The sequence below is a fragment of the Benincasa hispida genome, chromosome 5 (assembly GCF_009727055.1).
Source record: "Benincasa hispida cultivar B227 chromosome 5, ASM972705v1, whole genome shotgun sequence".
Taxonomy (NCBI): Eukaryota; Viridiplantae; Streptophyta; class Magnoliopsida; order Cucurbitales; family Cucurbitaceae; genus Benincasa; species Benincasa hispida.
The window spans coordinates 18,328,815-18,352,344 of NC_052353.1; the positions used below are offsets into that span (position 1 = coordinate 18,328,815).

Below are 23,530 nucleotides of genomic sequence, written 5' to 3' on the forward strand. Positions count from 1 at the left end.
CACACCAATGCATTATCAAACACTTAGTCATTTTTTTCCCTTGGCTTCCAACGCATGGTTATACTTAACCAAATTTTCACTAGTTATAGCTTATTTCCAAAGCTATTAACAAATCCTATTTAAACACTTAGAATTTTCCTACTGTTTAACTTAGGATCTAACTAATACTTAGTTAATCTCTTTTATTTCCTGCTTAAAAGGAAAAATGGAATTCCTGGTTTCACATTGGTAAATTTTTGGTTTTGTTGTGGTAGCATCGTTATGCTGCAAAAAATTTTCCATCGTCTTCGTAGCTCGTATCTAGATAACCAAGCTTCTCTTCTTCAAGATCTTGAACAAGAAGATTCTCTCATCTATTGATATCAATTCTTGAGATCTATCTGTTTTTCTTGGAAGAATATGTTTAAATTGGCTATTTCTTATTTTTTCTTCTTGTGTGTGAGCTTAGAAAGAAAGATTACTAAAATAATGTCATTTTTTTATTGTTTCTTCTTCAATACTTAAGACACCTTTGGAAGTGACATGGAAGGCATTGTCATCGTTCGCATGTCTCTACTGCACGTGTCACCAGGTTCGTTCTACCCTATACTTTTAATGATGTTGTTTGTGTGTTTTTTAGGTATTTGGAAGGGGTGGGGAAGAGATGGATTTATTGCAACAGTAAGGGATTCACATAAAAATTATTCCTGGTAAGTGCATTTTTGAATGCTTGCAGTTTTAAGAACATTTTCTAAGTGTTTTCAAGTGACTCTAATGATAGGAAAATTTTTGTTTGAGAATTTATAGTGTACTTATTTCTCTTTGGACCACATTGGATTAGAATGTAACACCCGTTTATGACTCATGGGTACTATTTATTTGTAGTTTAGATTTGATTCAAGGTGCTTGAATTTGTGGGTTGCACTATGGTAGTTTGTGGGTTATTCATGCACTATGGTAGTTTTTGGTATAACTTTTGAGATTTGAAGTACATTGCGAGCTAAATTTTCTTATTGATGTATGTGTTCTTGAACATTATTTTTTGGGGAATTTTGATAGTTTTGTTGAGAACAAATGGTTGTGAAATATTTTTGGCAGTATGTTTCTTTAAGCAGGTTCAAGATAAATTTTGTATTGGTAGTATCGTTATGCTGCTGAAAACTTTCCATCGTCTTCGTATCTCATATCTAGGTAACCAAGCTTCTCTTCTTCAAGATCTTGAAAAAGAAGATTCTCGCATTTATTCAACTATTTAGATTTCTTGTTTTGCAGGTGTAACAAAGGAGTAAAGATTTGGTATCACAACCTCTTTATGCTTTTTCTTTGGGAACTCTAGATCCAACATATTCACTACAGGAATTTTTCCTTGAATGTACCATTTATGCACATTCCCAACAAACATGGTTAGTTGAATATGAATTCTGATCACATTTTCACTTTCAATCCTTTGTCTTAAACCTTTACTGTTTGTGATCCTTTGAACAACAGTAGTCAGGCAAAGATGCCTATAACATGACACTATTGAAGCTGGGGGAGTCTGTTCAAGAAGAATTATGAAGGCATCCATACTTACCGAGCGGAGAGGGACACCTCATAATGTTTGTAAAATCATAATGTTTGTATTACTTGTAATTTGGGTTTTCAAGGCCTGAATTATTATACGGCCTTTTAAATTATAATTTTATATCAGAATTTTCGGATTAAATGTAAGAGATTTACAATCCATACATGAAGAATATGTCATAGCCACAGCGTTCGATGATGATGTGTCATGTTATACTTTTTCATCGAAAAAATGGATTTGGCAACAAAATTGAAAAAAAAAAGATAGGACAGGTTCTGGTCTTCAATATCGGTTTAAAGGGCTTCATTTGATTCTTGGGCTTAAGTTGCAACTGACATTAAAGGGCTTTATTATTGGTTGCAAATTTCATTAAAGGGCTTTAATTTCAGTTGCAACCGACATTAAAGGGCTTTAATGTCAACTGACATTAAAAGGCTTTAATGTCAGTTGCAATGAACATTAAAGACAGTGTAAACCGACATTAAAGACAATCGACATTAAAGGGCTTTAATAACACTATCTTTATTGTTGGTTGTCAACCTACATTAAAGCCTTGTAATGTCGGTTTAGCCCGAAATTCTTCTAGTGAACATTGTACGAACACTGGTGATGTATAATATATATCATATTTACTTCACCTCTTGACTTTTCACATCTAGATGTTTTTTATTTTACCATAAACCAATAAACTTAATATCTGTGGTTGTCTTTATGTAACTTAAGCATGTATGTAGTGACATACAAGTGGATTATGTCTTAATTGACAACCAAAATAGTCTCTAGTATATGGATATAGAAGGGAAACCTTATCCTGGAAATACTACGAACGCGGCCCGCTTTGTGGAATTGTTACAAATGTTGTGACTTTTCACAGATGGTCTGATCCTTATCATTCGTGTAGTGGACATGCGAATGGGGGCATCCTATACAAAGAGTTTGTATAAGACTCGACCTCGCAGTGTTAATGTCTTGTCATATAACTCCGTTCATGACTGAGACTTCACTTCACTAGGATGAACATAGGTAACATGACCTTAATCCTGAGTGAGTTGGGAACTCCTGCCATTGAGTGCGGTCCTTTGATTTGCATATGTGCAAATGGCAAGAACACCGACTCAAACCTACCATTTTAAGGATTCGTTTTATTTAGGAGCTGGGAACTCAGCTTCACAAGAAGAAGTTCACTCCTTCCCCAATGTTGGGGTAAGTAGATAGATTACACTCTTAAGGGCTAATCCTGAGGCTTAAATGATATGGTGCCATACACCTTCTCATGGCCTGAGAGGCATTCACACATAGTAGGACTATGTTGTATTGTTCATTAGAGGGATCAATGGTACTTAAAGAGGAAGACATAATTACCAGGGCAAAAAGGTCAATTGGCCTGTTGTAATTACGAGCATCTGTGAAGGGTCATCGTACTGATGATATGTTATATCAAATGGACATAGAAATAAATCTATGGAAAGAAGAGTTCAACTGTTGGTCTTTAGTGGAATGCCTGGCAGTTAATGGACGGTGGAGATCGTGACTAAAGAGTTTAGTCAGCTATTCAGTACCGTTGGAGCTTCGAGCCATAGGTCCATAAGGTCCCCTTGGTAGCTTGGACACAAGTTGAGAGTCAGTTTTTGGGTCAGTTTGAAATGTTCAAATTGACAAGAGGAAGTTCAATTATATATGATATAATTGAACAAGTTAATTAAATAAGATATAATTAACTTTATGTATGAGATACATTAATTTGGAGGAAATTGGATATAAATATGATTTATATCTAGTAGAGAATAATATTTTAATTAATATATGATATTAATTTATATGTTATGAATATGATGAGATCACATTCATTGGACAGTTATAAAGGAAATGGGACTGCGTCTCTTCTGTTCTAATAACGGATGAGTGTATTGAAAGATCACATTGAGATGCATAAATAGCTGACGGTATGTTAAGCATGAGATGTGCATACATTGTGTTAAAGAGAGTGTCATCGCTTAGAAAATCAGTGCCTGCACGATCGCTTACATATACGATATTGTTAAACGATCGCTTACCAAGTAGACCTTCACGTGCTATTAACTAAACGATCGTTTACTTTTTCCTAAGTGATCATTTAGCTCTCGATATTTACTAAACGATCGTATAGACGATCGCTTAGTTTTTTCTACGCGATCATTTAGACGATCATTCACCCTTTTTCTACACGATCGTTTAGACGATCACTTATCCTTCCCTACACGATCATTAGGCGATCGCTTACTTTTTCCTACATGATCGTATAATTCATCTAAACAATCGAGCATATTGTCTATGCGATAGACGACCTCATCTCCCACTCGCTTCATCATTGAATATGGTCTCTCTCCCTCCTTCACTCTACCAAATCCGAACAAAGCCCGACTTTGGATTCTCACTCCAATAATACTAATGGCTCTGAGTGGTGGTGTCATATCCGTTTCCTTTGTTCGAGTCGTGATTGTTCGAGGTAGACGGTTGGGTTTTAGGCTCGCTGTGAAGAAGAAATCTGGAGGTTTTGTGGAGGCCATTCGTGCTATTTCTAAGGAGTTCGTGACTGAGGCATTTGTTGACGACGTATGCAAAGTGTTCGTGCTATGTTGCGGTCGTGTAGATCAAGCGTTCGAGGTTGTTGTTATTCAAGCGGTCATGCGTAAAGGAGCGTGGAGACGTATCTTCAATTTTTCGTAGAGTTTTCTTTTTGTGAATTTGAGTTTTCATGCTGTAATTTTTGTATTATTTGTATAACTGCTTGTTAGAAGTCGACTGTAAATGTTATGTTCATTCATAATTGTGATTTGGAAAAATTTTATTTCCACAGCCCATGGAAATCTCGAAATCCGATTTCCTTCACAGTTAACTTTATAGAATAGGTTTCTTATATTAAAAGATGTCTTTGTAGTTCCTGAACTAAAAAGGAACCTTATTTCTGTAAAGTGTCTGTTACAATACAATTATACACTTTCTTTTAAATGGAATAAAGCGTTTATTCATAAGGATGGTGTTCAAATTTGTACAGCAAAACTGGAAAATAACTTGTATGTGTTAAGACCTTTAGCCTTTCCCTCCATAACATAGAGATGTTTAAATCTGTCATAACTCAATCTAAAGACAACGAGTTTCTCCACAAGAAAATGCCCAACTTTGGCACCTTCGATTAGGGCATATCAATCTCAATAGAATTGAGAGATTGGTGAAAAATGGCATTCTAAGCAAGTTAAAGAAAAATTCTTTACCAGTGTGTGAATTCTGTCTTGAAAGTAAGATGACTAAAAGACCTATTACTGGAAAAGGTTATCTAGCCAAAGAGCCTCTTGAATCAGTACATTCTGACCTTTGTGGTCCTATGAATGTACGAGCTCGAGGAGGCTATGAGAACTTTATCAGTTTAATGATGATTACTCATGATATGGGTATGTCTATCTGATGCAATGAAAGTTTGAATCTTTTGAAAAGTTCAAATTATTGAAGTTGAGAATGCTTTGGATAGAAGAATAAAAACACTTCAATCAGATCGAGGTGGAGAGTTTCTTGATTCTGTGTTCCAGGACTGTTTATTAGAACATGGAATCATTTCCCAACTCTCAGCACCAGGTACACCTCAGCAAAATGGTGTAGTAGAGAGAAAAAACAGAACATTGTTGGACATGGTTCATTCGATAATGAGTTAGCTTCCTTACCAGACTCGTTTTGGGGTTTCGCGGTGGAGATTGCAATATACATTCTCAACTGTGTTCCTTCTAAAAGTGTTGCAAGAACACCTATGGAGTTGTGGAACGAGCGTAGAGCTAGTTTACATCCAACACATATACTTGAAGAAAATCCTAAGAAGTTGGAATCACGATCGAGATTGTGCCTCTTTGTAGGCTACCCCAAACATACACGAGGAGGTTACTTTTATGATCCGTCCGAAAACAAGGTGTTTGTTTCCATGAACGCTACTTTCCTGAAGGAGGATCATATCAGGGAGCACAGTCCACGTAGTAAAGTCATGTTAAGTGAGTTTTCCAAAGAAACTACTGAAACTTTAACAAGAGTGGTTGAAGGACCTACTTCATCAACTAGAGTTGTTCATGATAGTTCATCTTGTAGGTCGGTTCCACCTCAAGAGTTGAGGGAACCTTGACGCAGTGGGAGGGATATGAACCCACCTAATCGCTATCTGGGTTTCACTAAAATCCTAACTATGGTGATAAATGGCGACATTGAGGATCCATTGTCCTATAAAAATGCAATGGAGGATGTTGACTGGGATGAATGAGTCAAAGCCATGAATCTTGAGATAGAGTCGATGTACTTCAACTCGGTATGGGATCTTGTAGATCAGCCTGATCGGGTAAGACCTCTAGGTTGTAAATGGATCTACAAGCGCAAACGGGGTGCTGATGGGAAGGTGCAAACCTTCAAGGCTCGACTTGTGGCAAAGGGTTATACACAGGTGGAGGGAGTAGACTATGAGGAGACTTTCTCACTTGTTGGCATGTTAAAGTTTATCTGCATCCTCCTGTTCATTAAAGCTTATTATAATTATGAGTTTTGGCAAATGGACGTCAAGATGACTTTTCTGAATGGCAATCTTGAGGAGACCATTTACATGGTGCAACCCGAAGGATTCATTGACCAAGGTTAAGAGCAAAAAGTTCGCAAACTGAATCGATCCATTTATGGGCTGAAGCAGACGTCTCGATCTTGGAATATTTAGTTTGATGTTGCGATCAAATCGTAAGGCTTTGACCAAAACGTCGATGAACCTTGTGTTTACAAGAAAATAGTCAACATTTCAGTAGCTTTCTTAGTATTGCATGTAGACGATATACTTTTCATTTGGAATGATGTAAGTCTACTGATTTCAGTTAAGAACTGGCTTGCGACGCAATTCCAAATGAAAGATTTGGTAGAGGCTCAGTTTTTTTTTTTATACACAGATCTTTTGGGATCGTAAGAACAAAGTGCTAGCGCTGTCTCAGGCATCATATGTTGACAAAATCTTACTCAAGTACTCAATGCAGAACAACAAAAAGGGCCTACTAACATTTAGGCATGGAATCACTTTGTCTAAGGACACGTGTCCTACGACGCCTCAAGAGGTTGGGAACATGAGACAGGTCCTATATGCATCTGTCGTTGTCAGTTTAATGTATGCGATGCTCTGCACTAGGTTAGACATCTACTATGCTGTGGGAATAGTCAGTAGGTATCAGTCTAACCTAGGCCAGGGTCACTGGATTGTAGTTAAAAACATCCTCAAGTATCTTCGGATAACGAGGGACTACATGCTCATGTATGGGTCGAGGGATTTGACCCTTACAGGATACACAGATTTTGACTTTCAGACTGATAAGGACTCTTGAAAGTCAGGGTCAGTATTTACTCTTAATGAAGAAGCTGTAGTGTGGCGAAGTACTAAGCAAGGGTGCATCGCCAACTCCATGATGATGGTCGAGTACATCGCAGCTTGTAAAGCTGCTAAATAGGTCATCAGGCTCAGAAGGTTCTTGACAGAGCTGGCAGTTGTTCCAGATATGTATAGGCCCATCACCCTCTATTGTGGCAATAGTGGTGATGTGGCGAACTCCAAAGAGCCCAGGAGTCATAGGCGCGGAAAATACATAGAGTGGAAGTATCATCTGATCCGCGATATAGTGCATAGAGGAGATGTGATCGTCACTAAGATCGCCTCGGAGCATAATGTTGCCGATCCATTTACGAAGGCTTTCACGGCTATAGTGTTTGATGGTCACCTTTAGAGCATGGGTCTAGTGGACTGCCTGCGGCTGGACTAGGGCAAGTGGGAGATTTTGTTGCACTGGTTTTTATGCCCTAGTTTATTTTTGTGTACCTGTTTACTTGTACTTCCCACTTCGCTCTAAGACAAGTGGGAGATTGTTGGGGTTTATGCCCTAAAGTCTCGTGTCCTGTAGTTTGTACTTGTGATGCATAATATATATGATATTTACTTCACCTCTTGACTTTGACATTTAGATGTTTTTTATTTTACCACAAACCAATAAACTTAATATCCCTTGTTGTCTTTATGTAACTTAAGAATGTATGTAGTGACATACAAGTGGATTATGTCTTAACTGACAATCAAAATAGTCTCTTGTATATGGATATAGGAGGGAAACCTTATCCTGGTAACACTACGAACGCGGCCAGCTTTGTGGAATTGTTACAAATGTTGTGACTTGTCAAAGATGGTCTGATCCTTATCATTCGTGTAGTGAACATGCGAGTGGGGGCGTCCTATACAAAGAGTTTGTATAAGACCTGACCTCGCAGTGTTAATGTCTTGTCATATAACTCCGTTCGTGATTGAGACTTCACTTTACTAGGATGACTATAGGTAACATGACCTCAATCCTGAGTGAGTTGGGAACTTCTTCCATTGAGGGTGGTCCTTTGATTCGCATGGGTGCGAGTGGCCAGAGCGCCAACTCAGACCTACCATTTTGGGGATTCGTCTGATTTGGGAGTTAGGAACTCAGCTTCACAAGATATAGTTCACTCCTTCCTCAAAATAGGGGTAAGTAGAAAGATTGCTTTCTTAAAGGCTGATCCCGGGGCTTAAACGATGTGGCCCCATGCACATTCTCATGGCCCGAGAGGTGTTCACATATAGTAGGACTATGTTGTATTGTTCATTACAGGGATTGGTGGTACTTAAGGAGGAAGATGTAATTACAGGGGCAAAATGATAAATTGGTCTGCTGTAATTACAACCATCCATGAAGGGTAATCATACTGATGATTGGTTATATCCAATGGCCATAGAAATATATCTATGGCAAGAATAGTTCAACTGTTGGTCTTTAGTGGAATGTCTGGCAGTTAACGGATGGTGGATATCGTGACTAAAGAGTTTAGTCAGCTATTCACGTACCATTGGAGCTTCGAGCCATAGGTCCATAAGGTCCCTTTGGTAGCTTGGATAGAAGTTGAGAGTCAGTTTTTGGGTCAGTTTGAAATGTTCAAATTGACAAGAGAAAGTTCGATTATATATGATATAGTTGAATGAGTTAATTAAATAAGATATAATTAACTTTATGTATGAGATACATTAATTTGGAGGAAATTGGATATAAATATGATTTATATCTAGTAGAGAATAATATTTTAATTAATATATGATATTAATTTATATGTTATGAATATGATGAGATCACATTCATTGGACAGTTATAAAGGAAATGGGACTATGTCTCTTCTGTTCTAATAACGAATGAGTGTATTGAAAGATCACGTTGAGATGCATAAATAGCTGACGGTATGTTAAGCATGAGATGTGCAGACATTGTGTTAAAGAGAGTGTCATCGCTTAGAAAATCAGTGCCTATACGATAGTGCCTGCACGATCGCTTACATATACGATATTTCTAAGCGATCGCTTACCGGTTACACCTTCGCGCGCTATTAACTAAACGATCGTTTACCTTTTCCTAAGCAATCGTTTAACTCCTGATATTTACTAAACGATCGTATAGACGATCACTTAACTTTTCCTAAATGATCGTTTAGACGATCGCTTATTCTTTTCCTACATGATCATTTAGACGATCGCTTATTCTTTTCCTACACGATCGTTTAAACGATCGCTTACCCTTTCCTACACGATCGTTTAAACGATCGCTTATCCTTTCCTAGACGATCGCTTACTTTTTTCTACACGATCGTATACTTCACCTAAACGATCAAGCATCTTGTCTATGCGATAGAGACCTCATCTCCCACTTGCTTGATCATTGAGTACGGTCTCTCTTCCTCCTCCCCTTTACCAAATCCGAACAAAGCCCACACTTTGGATTCTCACTCCAAGAATACTAAGGGCTCTAAGTGGTGGTGTTATATTCGTTTCCTCCTGTTCGAGTGGTAATTTTTCGAGGAAGATGGTTGGGTTTTAGGCTCGCTGTGAAGAAGAAATCTTCATCTAGTATGACCTCTTGATCTCTTTAGTATTATGAATGCATATTAGTATGTTTGAATGTATATGTAGTAATTCTATCACAATGAATTGGAAAAGATCCACTTTCGCTCATAGGTACTCTTGAATAAGAGTTCCTTCACATAAGTCATAGTTCTACTATAACTTGGTCCTCTCTTCCAAAGAAAGGATGTGGCCACTATGTTCAATACCCGGAATCAGCCCTTTAGGAAGAAATCTATCTACTTACCCTGCTTTAGCAAAGGAGTGAATTTCTTCTTGTGTAATTGAGTTCCCATCTTCTGAACCAGACAAATCCCAAAAAAGATAAGGCTTATTGAGTTGGCAATCTGGCCACTCTCACCCATACTAATTATCACATCCCCTCCCATATTACCCTTTTATTCTGGAAAAGGATATGACCGTGGTAGTTACTAGCCCTTACTGTCAGCAGCCACCACCAAACCTTTTAATCTAAATACCAACCTGTTACAAACACTAGTAATATACACATACAGCAAACCTCCCTTAGGGTTCTACAAAAATTACATGAACACATGCATACAACCAAGACATTACATTTACTGAAAACGAAAAAAAAAAAATATTCCCAGATGGCTCAAGCATTCCTAAAGAAGCCCTAGTCCCTCTCCAAAACATGTGTACATAAACAGATCATCAACCTAAATCCTCTTAATAAGCCGAGAGGAAACTGACTGCTACCTGAGAAAAGAGAATTCCTTATAGTTTGGTTTGGAACTTCCAAAATTCAGCTCAGGCCCTGAATAATCTGTGGTTCTACCTTTTCTACAAATTCTTCTCTTTTATTCTTCTCCTCTTGCAATCTTTCTCTAGTAGGACAACCTTGAAAACTAGATTCTCCCAGCTTTCAAATGGCACCGAATTCGCTAGATTTTCTCTTGTCAATTGCCGAAACCATGCTTTTGAAATTTACCTGATATGTCATTTGAAAAGTTGAGGGTATCTCTTCCTCATTTGCTTTTCAGGTTCCCAGGTTGCTTCCTCGATCCCACGATTACGCCATAACACCTTCACCAAAGGAATCGTCTTAATTCTGAATACCTGATCTTTCCTATCCAAAATCTTGATGGCCTCTTCCTCGTAAGATAAATCTTTTTTGAGCTGTACCGGTCGTGTTGCTAGTATGTGAATAGGATCAGGCATGTATTTCCTTAGCATTGACACATGAAATATGTCGTGAATACGAGCTACCTCCATCGATAACTGCAACCTATAAGCTGTTGAACCAACTCGTTCCACAATTTCATATGGTTCGATGTATCGTGGTCTTAATTCCCTTTTCTCCCAAACCGGAGAATTTCTTTCCATGGAAATAGCTGAAGAAATACCCATTCTCTAACTTCAAATTCTAGCTCTCTTCTTCGTTTATCGGTGTAGCTCTTCTGTCTATCGCGAGCCGCCTTAAGATTATCCCTGATGAGTTTCACTTTCTCTGTTGTCTATTGAACCAAAGTCCTGCAAGGTCGGTCGTACAATGCTTCATAGGGAGCCATTCCGATACTAGAATGGTAGCTATTGTTGTAGACGAATTTAATCAACGGTAGATATGTATCCCAAATTCCTTTGAACTATAGTACACAAGCTCTTAACATGTCTTCCAGTGTTTGTATAGTTCTTTCCGACTGTCCATCTGTTTGCGGATGAAAAGCCGTACTGAAATGAAATTTAGTGCCCATAGCCTTTTGTAAACTAGGCCAAAATTTTGAAGTGAATCTCGAGTCCTGATCCGACACTATCGACACTGGGCTCCATATTGACTGATTATCCTATCCACATAAATTTTAGCTAGACAGTCTAGTGTAAAAGTAACTTTTACTGGTTTGAACTTGGCCGTCTTAGTTAGTCTATCGACTATTACTCAAATGCCGTTAAATCCTGAGGGTGTCTTAGGCAATCCAAATAGAAAGTCCATTGTCACATGCTCCCACTTCCACTCAGGCACTGGAAGTGGATTGAGTAATCCTGCTGGTCTTTGTCTCTCAAGTTTTACTTGTTGACAAATTATACATCGGTCCACATATTCTGCTATGTCTCTCTTCATCCCAGCCACCAGTAAAATTTCTTCAAAGTTCTATACATCTTGAGGCTACCTAGATGCATAGTATAGGTGGAACTATGTGCTTCCTCTAGAATGGCTTGTTTAAGTTGTAGCTTGTTAGGCACACACATTCTCCCCTCCTTTTCTAACACATTGTCTGCTCCTAATTGAAAGTCAACCCTGATGCCCTTACTTTCATCATCAGCAATCTTCTAAAGATCAGGGTATTCCAACTGATCCTGCTTAAGGTTTTCTACTAAGCTCGGCCTTATCTGAAAAGTAGCTATAATTCCTCCTAACGCTTCCACTGATAAGGCGGTTCTGGAATTCCTAAACTCCTACAATAGAATTCCTCTTATTGAACCAATAATAGCTTGGGTCCCGAGGATTTCCTACTTAGTGCATCTGCCACAACATTAGCCTTACCAGGGTGGTACTCAATGGAACAGTCGTAATCTTTAATCAATTCAATCCATCTTCGTTGTCTTAGATTCAATTCCTTTTGATCAAAGATATATTTTAAGCTTTTGTGATCTGTAAGTATCCTGCAGCGCTCTCCAAATAGGTAATGTCTCTACAACTTTAGAGCCAAAACAACTGCTGCCAACTCCAGATCATGCGTGGGATAAATGCCCTCATGTTTTTTAAGTTGACGAGAGGCATATGCAATCACCTTTCCATCCTACATCAAACACATCCCAATCCTTGTCGGGATGTGTCACAATAAATCTCAAATTTGGGATGCATCACAATAAATCTCAAATTCCTTACCTGGAATAGGCAAGGTAAGCACTGGTGCTGATACTAGTCTCCGTTTCAGCTCCTGGAAACTATGTTCACACTTCAACGACCATTCAAACCTCATGCCTTTCTTGGTCAGGTTTGTCAAGGAAGGGCTATCTTAGAGAAACCCTCCACAAATCTTTGATAATAACCTGTCAAACCTAGGAAACTACGTATTTCTGAAACAGTCATGGGTCGTTTTCAATTAACTATTGCTTCCGTCTCCTGGGTATCTACACTAATGCCCTCTACTGAAACAACATGACCAAGAAATGCTACCTGATCTAACCAAAAATCTCAATTACTAAATTTAGCATACAACTGCCTATCTCGCAACATCTGCAATACTATCCTTAGGTGGGTAATATCATCCTCCTTACTACCAGAATACACCAGTACATCATCAATGAATACTATCACAAACTGGTCCAAGTAGGGATGAAATATCTTGTTCATGAGATCCATGAATACCACAGGGGCATTTGTCAATCCAAATGGCATTACCAAGAATTCATCATGTCGATATCTCGTTCTAAATGCGATTTTAGGAATATCGGCTTCTCTCACTTTCAGTTGATGATAACCCGATCTCAGGTCTATCTTTGAAAACAACGTGGCTCCTCTTACCTGATCAAACAAATCATCAATGCGTGGTAATGGGTATTTATTCTTAATTGTTACCTTATTCAGCTGCCTATAGTCGATACACAATTTAAGTGTATTGTCTTTCTTCCTCACAGACAATACCGGAGCTCCCCAGGGCGATACACTAGGTCGAATGTATCCTTGTCAATTAACTCTTGTAGCTGAACCTTTAATTCTTTCAACTCAGTCGACACCATTCTATACGGTGCCTGCGATATAGGAGTTGTTCCTGGAACTAAGTCAATAGTAAACTCCACCTCCCTGTCGGGTGGTAATCCCAATAGTTCTTCAGGAAATACATCCCAAAATTCATTTACCACTAGGACATCTTTTGGGTTCAGTTCTTTCCCTTGAGTAACCATCACATTAGCTAAGTAGGCTTTACATCCCTTGCTCAACAACTTCCGAGCTTTCACTACTGATATCAAATTCCCTGCGACTAATCGTTTGCTTCCTGTCAGCATTGCATCCTGGCCATTTGATTTTTTTAGCACCACCTCCTTCTTGTAACAGTCTACTAAAGCATGATACTTACTTAGAAAATCCATTCCCAGAATGGCATCAAACTCTAACAGTTCTAAAGGAAGTAAATCAACATAGAAGTTCTGACCATTGATTAGTACCTCACAACGATTATAGCATCTATCTACTACTATCACATCTCCCAAAAGGGTAGAGATAAATAATTCTTCAGGCATAGGTTCAACCAACCTATCTATACTAGGTGCATACATGCTAGATGGCTCGCATTCCTAAAGAAGCCCTAGTCCCTCTCCAAAACATGTGTACATAAATAGATCATCAACCTAAATCCTCTTAATAAACCGAGTCTTTTGGTGGCAAGCAGCAGCAGGATCAACCTTGAGGAAACTGACCGCTACCTGAGAAAAGAGAATTCCTTATAGTTTGGCTTAGAACTTCCAAACTTCACCTCAGGACCTGATTAATCCATGGTTCTGCCTTTTCTGTAAATTCTCCTCTTTTGTTCTTCTCCTCTTACAATCTTTCTCAAGCAGGACAACCTTGAAGACTAGATTCTCCCAGCTTTCAAATGGCACTGTATTCGCTAGATTTTCTTTGTCAATTGCCAAAACCATGCTTTTGAAGTTTCACTTCCGTTTTAATCTTTCTGCTACTTCTTGAATTCAAGGAGTAGATTGCCACGTCACCCCTCTCTTAGTGCCTCCAGCCAGACAATGATTGAGTTTCTTCATTAAATATGTTTTCCTTTCCTTCCTTCATAATTCCTATAAACAACATGAATTTCTACTTAATAAATATGTAATATAACATCCCTTTGGCTAAACATGCTTATCTAAGGAACCTAAGTTCGGGGTTTACACTAATCAAAGGACTATCTTCAAAGGCAGGAGTTCCCAAAAAGTCAAGATTAAGGTCATGTCACCTATGGTCGTTTAGGTGAGATGTAAGTCTCAATTATCAATGGTGTCTTCTACAGAGATGAATCATCTCGTGGTCGGTCTTATACCCCCGCTCGCATGTCTCCACCTGAATGGTAAGGATTAGACCATTTGTAGTAGTTCACAACACTTGTAAACCTCTATAATGTGGGTCGTATCCGTAGTATCACCAAGATAAGGTATCTCTCCTTTATCCTTATACAACAAACCTTTTAGGTTATTACTTAGGCATGATCCACTTGTATATCTCATATACATGCTTAAGTTTACATACAATAACATGAATCTTTCTATATTGGATATGAGTAAATGAAAAATAAAAGAACACTTATTTTATTCATAACAATGTGTATAAAGATACTACGAGACTCCAGGAGAATTAGGACACCAATACCAACAATATCACACTTGTCCTAATGCCTCGGGAGACTAATGTACAATACAAGAGAAAACAAGTACAATATACAATAAACTAGGGCATACTCTATACCCCAATATCATCTCCCACTTGCCCTAGACAAGATGCCTCATGTCCCGTAGACCCAGACTCTCCAGATGGCTCTCAAACACTTTAACTGTGAGAGCCTTTGTAAATTGACTAACAACGTTGTGCTCCGATGCGATCTTCGTGACTATCACATCACCGCGATGCACAATTTCCCTGATCAAATGATATTTTTGTTCTATATGCTTGCCTCTACGATAACTCTGAGCTTCCTTTGAATTTGACACAACCCCGTTGTTATCACAATAAAGAGTGATCAGCAAAGACATATTTGGAACAAATTCTAAATCTGTAAGGAATTTCCTCAAGAAAACAGCCTCCTTAGCTACATCACAAGCAACTACGTATTCGGCTTCCATAGTGGAGCCCGAGATGCATCCTTGCTTGATGCCTTTCCAAATACAGCCCTTCCATTCAGAGTGAACACTGACCCTTATTCTATTTACAAGAATCTCTATCAGTCTAAAAGTAAGAGTCTATGTATCCTGTAAGGATCAAATCTTTATCTCCATACACGAGCATGTAGTCTCTCGTTCTCTGAAGATACTTTAGGATCATCTTGATTGGTGTCCAATGATCTAATCCTGGATTGGACTGATAGCAACTGACAATCCCTATTGAATAGCAAATGTCAGGTCTGGTACATAAGATTTCATACATTAAGCTTCCAACAGCAGAAGCATTGAGAATCCGTCTCATCTCCTCAAACTCTTGAGGTGTCTTAGGACATTGATCCTTAGACAAAAAAATTCCATGCCTGAAGAGTAACAAACCCCTCTTTGAATTCTGCATCCTGTACCTGATCAACATTTGATCAATGTATGATGCTTGAGAAAAGGCTAACCTCTTGTTCTTACAATTTCGAATGATCTGGATCCCTAGAGCATATTGCGTCTCTCTCAAATCTTTCATTTGGAATTGGGTGGCTAGCCACTTTTTAATGTCAGTTAGAAAGCCTACATCATTCCCATTGAGTAGGATATCATCCACATACAATACAAGGAAAGCTATTGAGCTATTGATGGTTTTCAGCTATTGAGCTATTGATGGTTTTCTTGTAAACATAAGGCTCATCAACATTCTGATCAAAGCCAAATGATTTGATCGCACTGTCAAATCTAAATGGACCTATTAATCTTGCAAAATTTTTGCTCTTGATCTGAAATTATAAACCCCTCTAGTTGAGCCATGTAGATGGTCTTCTCAAGATTACCATTAATAAAGGTAGTCCTTACGTCTATTTTCTATATCTCATAATCATTAAATGTGGCTATGGACAAAAGTATCCCGATAGATTTCAACATGACAATAGGTGAGAAAGTTTCCTCATAGTCCATTCCCTCGACCTGGGTATAACCCTTTGCCACAAGTCTAGCCTTAAAGGTTTGCACTTTTTCATCTACACCTCGTTTTCACTTGTAGATCCACTTATACCCTATAGAGTTTACCTCATCAGGCTGATCCCCAAGTTCCAAGACATTATTCAAGTACGTAGACTCAATTTCCTTGTTCATGGCTTTAATCCACTCATCTTTGTCAACACATCCTCCATTGCTTGCTTAAAAGACAATGGATCCTCGACCCCATCATTAGAAATGATGTTCTAGGCCTCCGTCAAAACCATGTAGCATTTTGGTGGGTTCATAACCCTCCCACTACGTCGAGGCAGTATCAACTCTTGAGATGGTTGACTAGAGAACAATATCAACAACTCTTGTTGATCTATCGGCATATTCACCAACTCTTGTTGAACCCTCAGTAGTCTCATTAGAAGTCTCTTGTAAAACAAGCTTACTTCGTGGTTTATGATCTCTGATGTGGTCTTCTTCCAAGAAGATAGCGTTTGTCGACACAAACACTTTGTTCTCACTCAGATCATAAAAGTATCCACCCTATGTTTCCCAAGGGTAGCCTACAAAGAGGAAAACTTTCGAATGTCATTCCAACTTCTTTGGGTTAGCCACTAGCACATGGGCTGGACATCCCTAAATCCTGAAGTGGTGTAAACTACCTTTACGGCCTCTCCACAGCTCAAAAGGTGTTTTAGAAACACTTCTCGAGGGAACGTTGTTCAAAATGTAACATGTAGTCTCCACTGCAAATCCTCAAAATTAGTCTGAAAGATGAGCATAACTCATCATAGACCAAAATATGTCCAACGGGATTCTATTTCTCCTTTCTGATACACCAAATTGTTGAGGTGTACCTAGGGCTGATTTTTAGGATGTAATTCCATGTTCTATCATATAGTTTTGGAATTGGAGGTCCATATACTTTCCACCACGATCAGATCGTAGTGTTTTTATCTTCTTACCTAACAAGTTTTCAACTTCAGTTAAATTCTCCTTGAACTTGTCGAAAGCTTCAAACTTACGTTGCATTTAGTAAAGATGTCCATACCTTGAATAATTATCTATGAAAGAGATGAAATATTCATACCCACCTCGAGCTCAAACACTCATCAGACCATAGAGATCTGAATATATAAGCTCCAAGGTATCATTGGCTCTATAACCTTTTCCAGTAAAAGGTCGTTTGGTCATCTTCCCATCAAGGCATGATTCATACACCGGTAAGGAGTTTTCTTCTGAACTGTTTACAAGTCCATATTTCACCAACTACACAATCCTATTGAGGTTGATGTGTGACCTAACCTTAGATGCCAAGATTAAGTTCCTCTTAATATGAGGAACTACAAAAACATAATCCAGTAACAAATAATGATTCTTATCCAAAAATAACTTCAGCCTGCCTACAACAATAGCTGAAACAACCTCACCAGTACCGACATGAAGAGTCATATCTCCCTGTGGCATTGAATCCTTGGTATGAAGAATTGACGTGGTTAGTAGCACCTGAATTAAGTATCTAGGAAGAATCATCATTCTCTACCAAACACGTCTCCAAGACCAATAAATCATATTGACTTTCTTTAGACATCCTCCTCTTTTGGAGAGTAGTGGGATCAGTATCAGAACCTAATATTCTCCAAGTTCCATTTTAGAGAACACTTCTCGTCGATGAACTTTAATAGAGTCAGCAACACTTGCTTTCTCTTCCAGTAGGTTATCTTGGGAACTGACGCTACTGATTTTGTCATCCATCCCTTTGTGCTTGAAAAGTAAGAACTGACGTTCAAACAACTCTAGCAACAAGTCCATGATCTCTCGTGCAATGACCATATTCTCAACCCTTTTGGATAACGCATCAGGTATGCTAGCCAATATGAGAAATCGGGCAAATGAATTAGCCTTCATCCACACCTTATATGTATTACGAAAATTTTGCAGTGGATCAAGGGTCGAGACTTGAGGACACTTCCTCAACCATTACAAACTCAAGGTCGTTTACCACGAAATATGTGTTAACAGACTTTTTCCGCTATATGAAATCGGTCAAACTAGAGGCATTCAATGGAAAAACATTCATGTTGCTGAAAAAACAAACGCATTGACCTATGTCAGGTTTTAAGCAAATACTCGTTGAAAAACATACCACATCCAATGCGGTTTAGTAAAATTGAAATAAACTCTGTGTGACATCTAGTTTCACAATTACACTTCAAAGGTTTAGGAAAAAAACCATCGAAGGGTGGCCAATTTATCCCTCCTCTAAATTGAGACATTCTCAACAAGCCAGTAATACCACAACAACTCTTGCTCCTATAACAACTAGCCATCATTGTTTTGGTCAAGAAATCATTGACTTACTTAACAATTTCCCGTAGTGTGACCCAACATTTTAGGCCCTAGAGTTCCACCCCAAGAAGCCAATCCGAAGGGAAAAAATCCAATGGGGCAAAAATTAAAGTGACCCTATCCATTTTTGGAGTTCACCTTGATATTGACCAACTGCACGAAACTCATTCGAAGGGGGACGCTTCTAGGGCGCCATGAGGGAGTGCAGGAATGATCTCACAGTGCGAACCAATGAAGGAGATTGCATGACATGTTGACACACACCTTTCACCCACTTACTATAAATACTCTCTCCGTCCACCTTGATATTAACTCATGCAAACACCATTTGAAGGGGGATGCTCCCAGTACACCATGAGGCCAAGCACGAATCTCACGGCGTGAACATTCAGGGAGAAACGTGAGTGGACTCATTGACATATCATATATATCTATTCCACCCACTGAGTATTTCATAACCTAGAGTTTAGTTTACTTAGAAAAAACACAAGTAAGAATTTTAACTAAGTGACTATTTAGGTTTGCCTAAGAGTAACATTTACCTTGGAAAGTTGAAACAACTTTTGATCATCATTCATTAAACTTTTTAACAAAGTTTTTGATCAATTGTCGCATGCTTGTAGAAAATCTATCTAATTCACCTTTCCAGGTAGGTTCCTAGGTAGGGGTGTTTTGTTTCCCTCAGCTTAAGTACCCCAGCCTAGACAGAATTCGCCTTAGACAAAAGGTCCTTTATAGATAGACTGAATACAATTTTAATCTTTCATGTCAATCAATATAATCATATTAAACTGATTTAAAAGGATTAAACTTAGGTTGCTAATCTCATTAGAACCTTGAACTTAGGTCTATCTCAATCTAATTTTAAAACCCTTTTAAAATATGAGTGTGCCTAAGTTCGCATGCAACTCTTTCTTATTGACTTTATTTCTAATTTCCATTATAATGCATGTAACATAAACAACCAAAACCATCCACAATGTGAAGCAAACATATACAAGGCATTCATAACATTTACAAATAAGCCTAGGTGTCATGCTCCATGCATTGTTCATTCATTGCTACTTTTATATAACACTTATACAACCAAGCAATGAACCAAGCAAACATGCTTTCATTCACTCTTATACTATAACACTTATAATATAAAGATGATGCATGAATATGCTTACTAGATGCATAAATATAACTCTTATATTTCATGATGCATGCACATGCTCTCTTGTAATTTCATCATGCCAAAAGCTATATTATAACACTTATAATATATGATGCATGAATAATTGCATAACCTAAAGTGGGTTTCAAAACAATGTCATACACTGTGGCATATAATCCAACATACATCTCATGTATATTAAGTAAAAGTTGATGAACCGAAATAATTAGCCTCAAATCCTCAAAAAACAAAGCAAACTATTAAAAATAAAAAAAAGCCTCCAATTCAAATAGGCGAACCGAGTCATGAGTCGTCCTGTCGAAGTCCGCATCTCTTTGATCGTGTATCAAAATTCATTGTGATCGCCTACACGAAAAAGTAAACGCTTTACTCAATCGTTTACCAACACCGAACTAAATGATCGTTTAGCAACGATTGTGCACCTTGACTATGCAATGAAGCATGAGGTACATGATCGTGTAGCATGCAATGTACAACCCAATCCTTAAGCAATCAGCTAAACGACAATGATGTGGTGTAGCACAATCGTCTAAACGATCGGTGAGCAAGCGTGAGGTGTCGTATACTGGGTGATTGTGTAGTCAATGACTATGCGATGAAGCATGCTAACTACACGATCGTTTAATGCACACGCCTTTTATTAAACGATGAGCATCAAATGCTCTATACGATCGTCTATCTCCAGCGTCCACGTGATCGGGCAACCAATGCTACATGATAGAGTAAACGTTTTACCCTATTATTTAGCATTAGTTAAATGATCGTTTAGTAAATACTATATGATTGCGCAGAACTTTTCTACCCGATCATTTAGTCGAATCCCAATGATTGTTTACCTTGGGCTACACGATACGACCAACCCTTAGTCTTCTTCCTCCATGATAACCCTTGGTCTTCTTCCTCCATGAGAACCGTATCTCCATGCTTCAAAACACCATCACGAACAACTCAATAAACCCAAACATTTTGAATTACAGACTTGATTGGTTGTTAATTATGCCAAAAAATATAGGGGCCCTTACAAATTAACACTTTTTAATTGAAAAAAAAGCTTTAAACAGAGGTAATTCTCACGTAAACATTCATCAATATCCATCCACAAACGCATTTAACACTTAAACGCAATGCAGAAAACCCACCACGACTGTAAAAGAAGTTCAAAACATAAGTGAAATTTGGAATATCAGAACAACCTGGCTCTAATACCAATTGAAGGAAATCGAGCATGAGGATTTCCATGAGCAGCAAAAAGATCATTCCAAATTCCATTCAAAATTGAACATATACAATTATATTACAAGAACGGAAACAAACAGGTCATGCAAAACTAGAAATTATCGCATGCTTACAAAGAATATCAAGGGATAGAGTATGCGTACCTTTGAAGAAACATTTTTCAAACTCCCTCGATCAATCTCCAAGCGTCGAAGAACAGCAACCAAGCCCTCGAACGCAACGATCGATGCACAACACGAACACAACGATCAACACAAACAGCCAAGAGTTCCTCGAACACAATCGAGTTTAGTGAGAACACCACCACAATGGTTACCTTGGTATTCTCGGTGTGAGAATCTTGGAGTTGTGGGCTTTGTATGAACTTGGCTTGAGAAAGAGACAATAGGACAACAATTGTGTAGACGATTAAGCAAGTGGGAGATAGGAAGATGTCTATCACATAGATGATATGCTCGATCGTGTAATAAATGGCAGCCTACCTATAGACAAAGCCACGTGATCGTTTAGCTACGACTAGCTGAATGACTATTGTATAGTCAATGCTCCACGATCATTTAGTCTCTCTATAGCTATCGCTTAGTGAAACATTTTCACTTGATAGCTTTCACTATAAGTAACTTTCCAAATCTAGTAACTCTCTAATTTTAGGAAAATATTTTTTCTTTTATCTCACGGTTACAATAAAACCACCAATGACCTCCCACTCAATCGGTTATTAGAGAAAAAGATTCAAGTAACAAATAATTAATATTATTATAAATAAATATGATAACCAACTTACCATATTATATTTATAACCTATAGTTTTAATATTTCATTTCATGAAACATACAAACCATAGTTCTTTTTCTATTTTATGGTACTTATTGTAAATCATATTTACATTAATCCTCCACTTGATATATCTCATACATCACAAAAATTATATCATATATAATTGAATTTGCTCTTGTTAATTTGAACACTTCAAATTAAATCGAATAATTGATTCTCAACTTGAATCCATTGAGCTACCAAGGGGACCTTATGGACCTGTAACTTAAAGCTCCAATGGTACGTGAATAACTGACTAAACTCTTTATTCACGGGATCCACCATCTGTTAACTATTGAGCACTCTACTAAAGATCGATAGCTGCACTCTCCTCATTATATACATATTTCTGTGTCCATATCAACCAATCAATGTTGGATCGATATGGAAACCCTAGAGGGGGGTGAATAGGGTTTAATTAAACTTTTTTTTTTCTAAATTAACACAATTAAACTAATTAATATTCTTTTTATAAATAAAAAGAAAAATTCAATTTATGCAACAAATAAGATGACAAAAAGTGTGATAATTTAATTCTATCAAATTTTAGCAAATAAATAAGAAAAAACTAAAACATACAATAAATTTCTTAAATTAATTACAAAAATAAAAAGAAAAGAGTTAGAGAAGAAGACACCGTAATTTTTATAGTGGTTCGATCAAATTCGACCTACTCCACTCCCCAAGCTCCTCTTGGGAATTTGAATAAAATCTTTCCGACTCTTTCCACGGATTAGAGCCCAACCGTTACACCACCGCTCCTTTTACGGGTTAAAGAGCAAACCCGATCCTTTCCACGGTTTAGGATCAAACTGCCTTAACTTCTCCATACGATTCAGGCAAAGAATTCAGAAAAATAACTGCTTGATTTTCATCCGATATCTTCTCACCGATGTTAATGAGATGAACTATAATCTTCTGAAATTCATCTAGGTTATATTCTAAACCTTTACTTGAGTCCATCTTATATTCAAAGAATTTCTCTAAAATTGGAATTTGACTTGGTTGAAAGTATAACTTGTGTTGTCACTGCACTTGGAAGTAATTAAAGTTTGTGGGAGTGGGAAAATTATATATTGTTGAATTTTCATGTAAGATATTATATCATCTGATTCATTTGTGCATTATCGCCATGAAATATTTGAGTACAAAACTATGAACTACATCTACTTTGGACAAAAAAAAAAAAAAATCTTGCCATTACAAATGTTGAAATTTTTTGAAAGAACACATACAACTCTCACTAGAGTGGATTTACAAGTTTAAACACCAACAAATTTTCCTTACAATACAATAACACTCTCTTAAGAATAAGATGAAAAGAAAAAAAATTGAGAGCTTAGAGAGAGCAACAATAGAAACTTTGTGTTTTTGAGGATTATGAAATGTAAAAATTCGTTAGTTCAAAATTTGGAGAGAAAGATGGTTTTATAAGAGATGGAAAGGAAAAAAATTGAATTTAAATTGGACCATTAGATTTGTGTTAAAGAAAAAAAATGAAGGGTGGAGATTAAAAGAAATTAAAAGAAAAAAAATTTAAATAAAAAAATAAAATATATAATATATATATATATATATATTTAATTTCAAAAGAAACAGTTTGACACATTTTTTATAAAATAATATATATAATACTTTAAATAACCAAAAGTCCCATGTGTCACTCTCCCAAAGCTCCATGTGTCCA

At 37.5% G+C, this 23,530-nt stretch overlaps 1 protein-coding gene and 1 long non-coding RNA gene across 2 annotated transcripts; one reads left to right on the plus strand and one right to left on the minus strand.

Moving 5' to 3' along the window:
* The first annotated feature begins 954 nt into the window (after positions 1-954).
* LOC120077576 lies at positions 955-1,561 on the plus strand. Its single transcript, XR_005481782.1, has 3 exons — positions 955-1,170; positions 1,252-1,382; positions 1,468-1,561. It is a non-coding gene; the product is annotated as an uncharacterized LOC120077576 (long non-coding RNA).
* An 8,881-nt stretch (positions 1,562-10,442) lies between these two features.
* On the minus strand, positions 10,443-10,853 carry LOC120077241. The gene has a single exon (XM_039031139.1). The coding sequence runs from the start codon at positions 10,851-10,853 to the stop codon at positions 10,443-10,445; it is 411 nt and encodes a 136-aa protein (XP_038887067.1).
* Positions 10,854-23,530: the final 12,677 nt, after the last annotated feature.

What these genes read in the sequence shown, in the direction of transcription:
- LOC120077241 (XM_039031139.1), bottom strand. Translation starts at nt 10,853, where the DNA reads ATGGGTATTTCTTCAGCTATTTCCATGGAAAGAAATTCTCCGGTTTGG.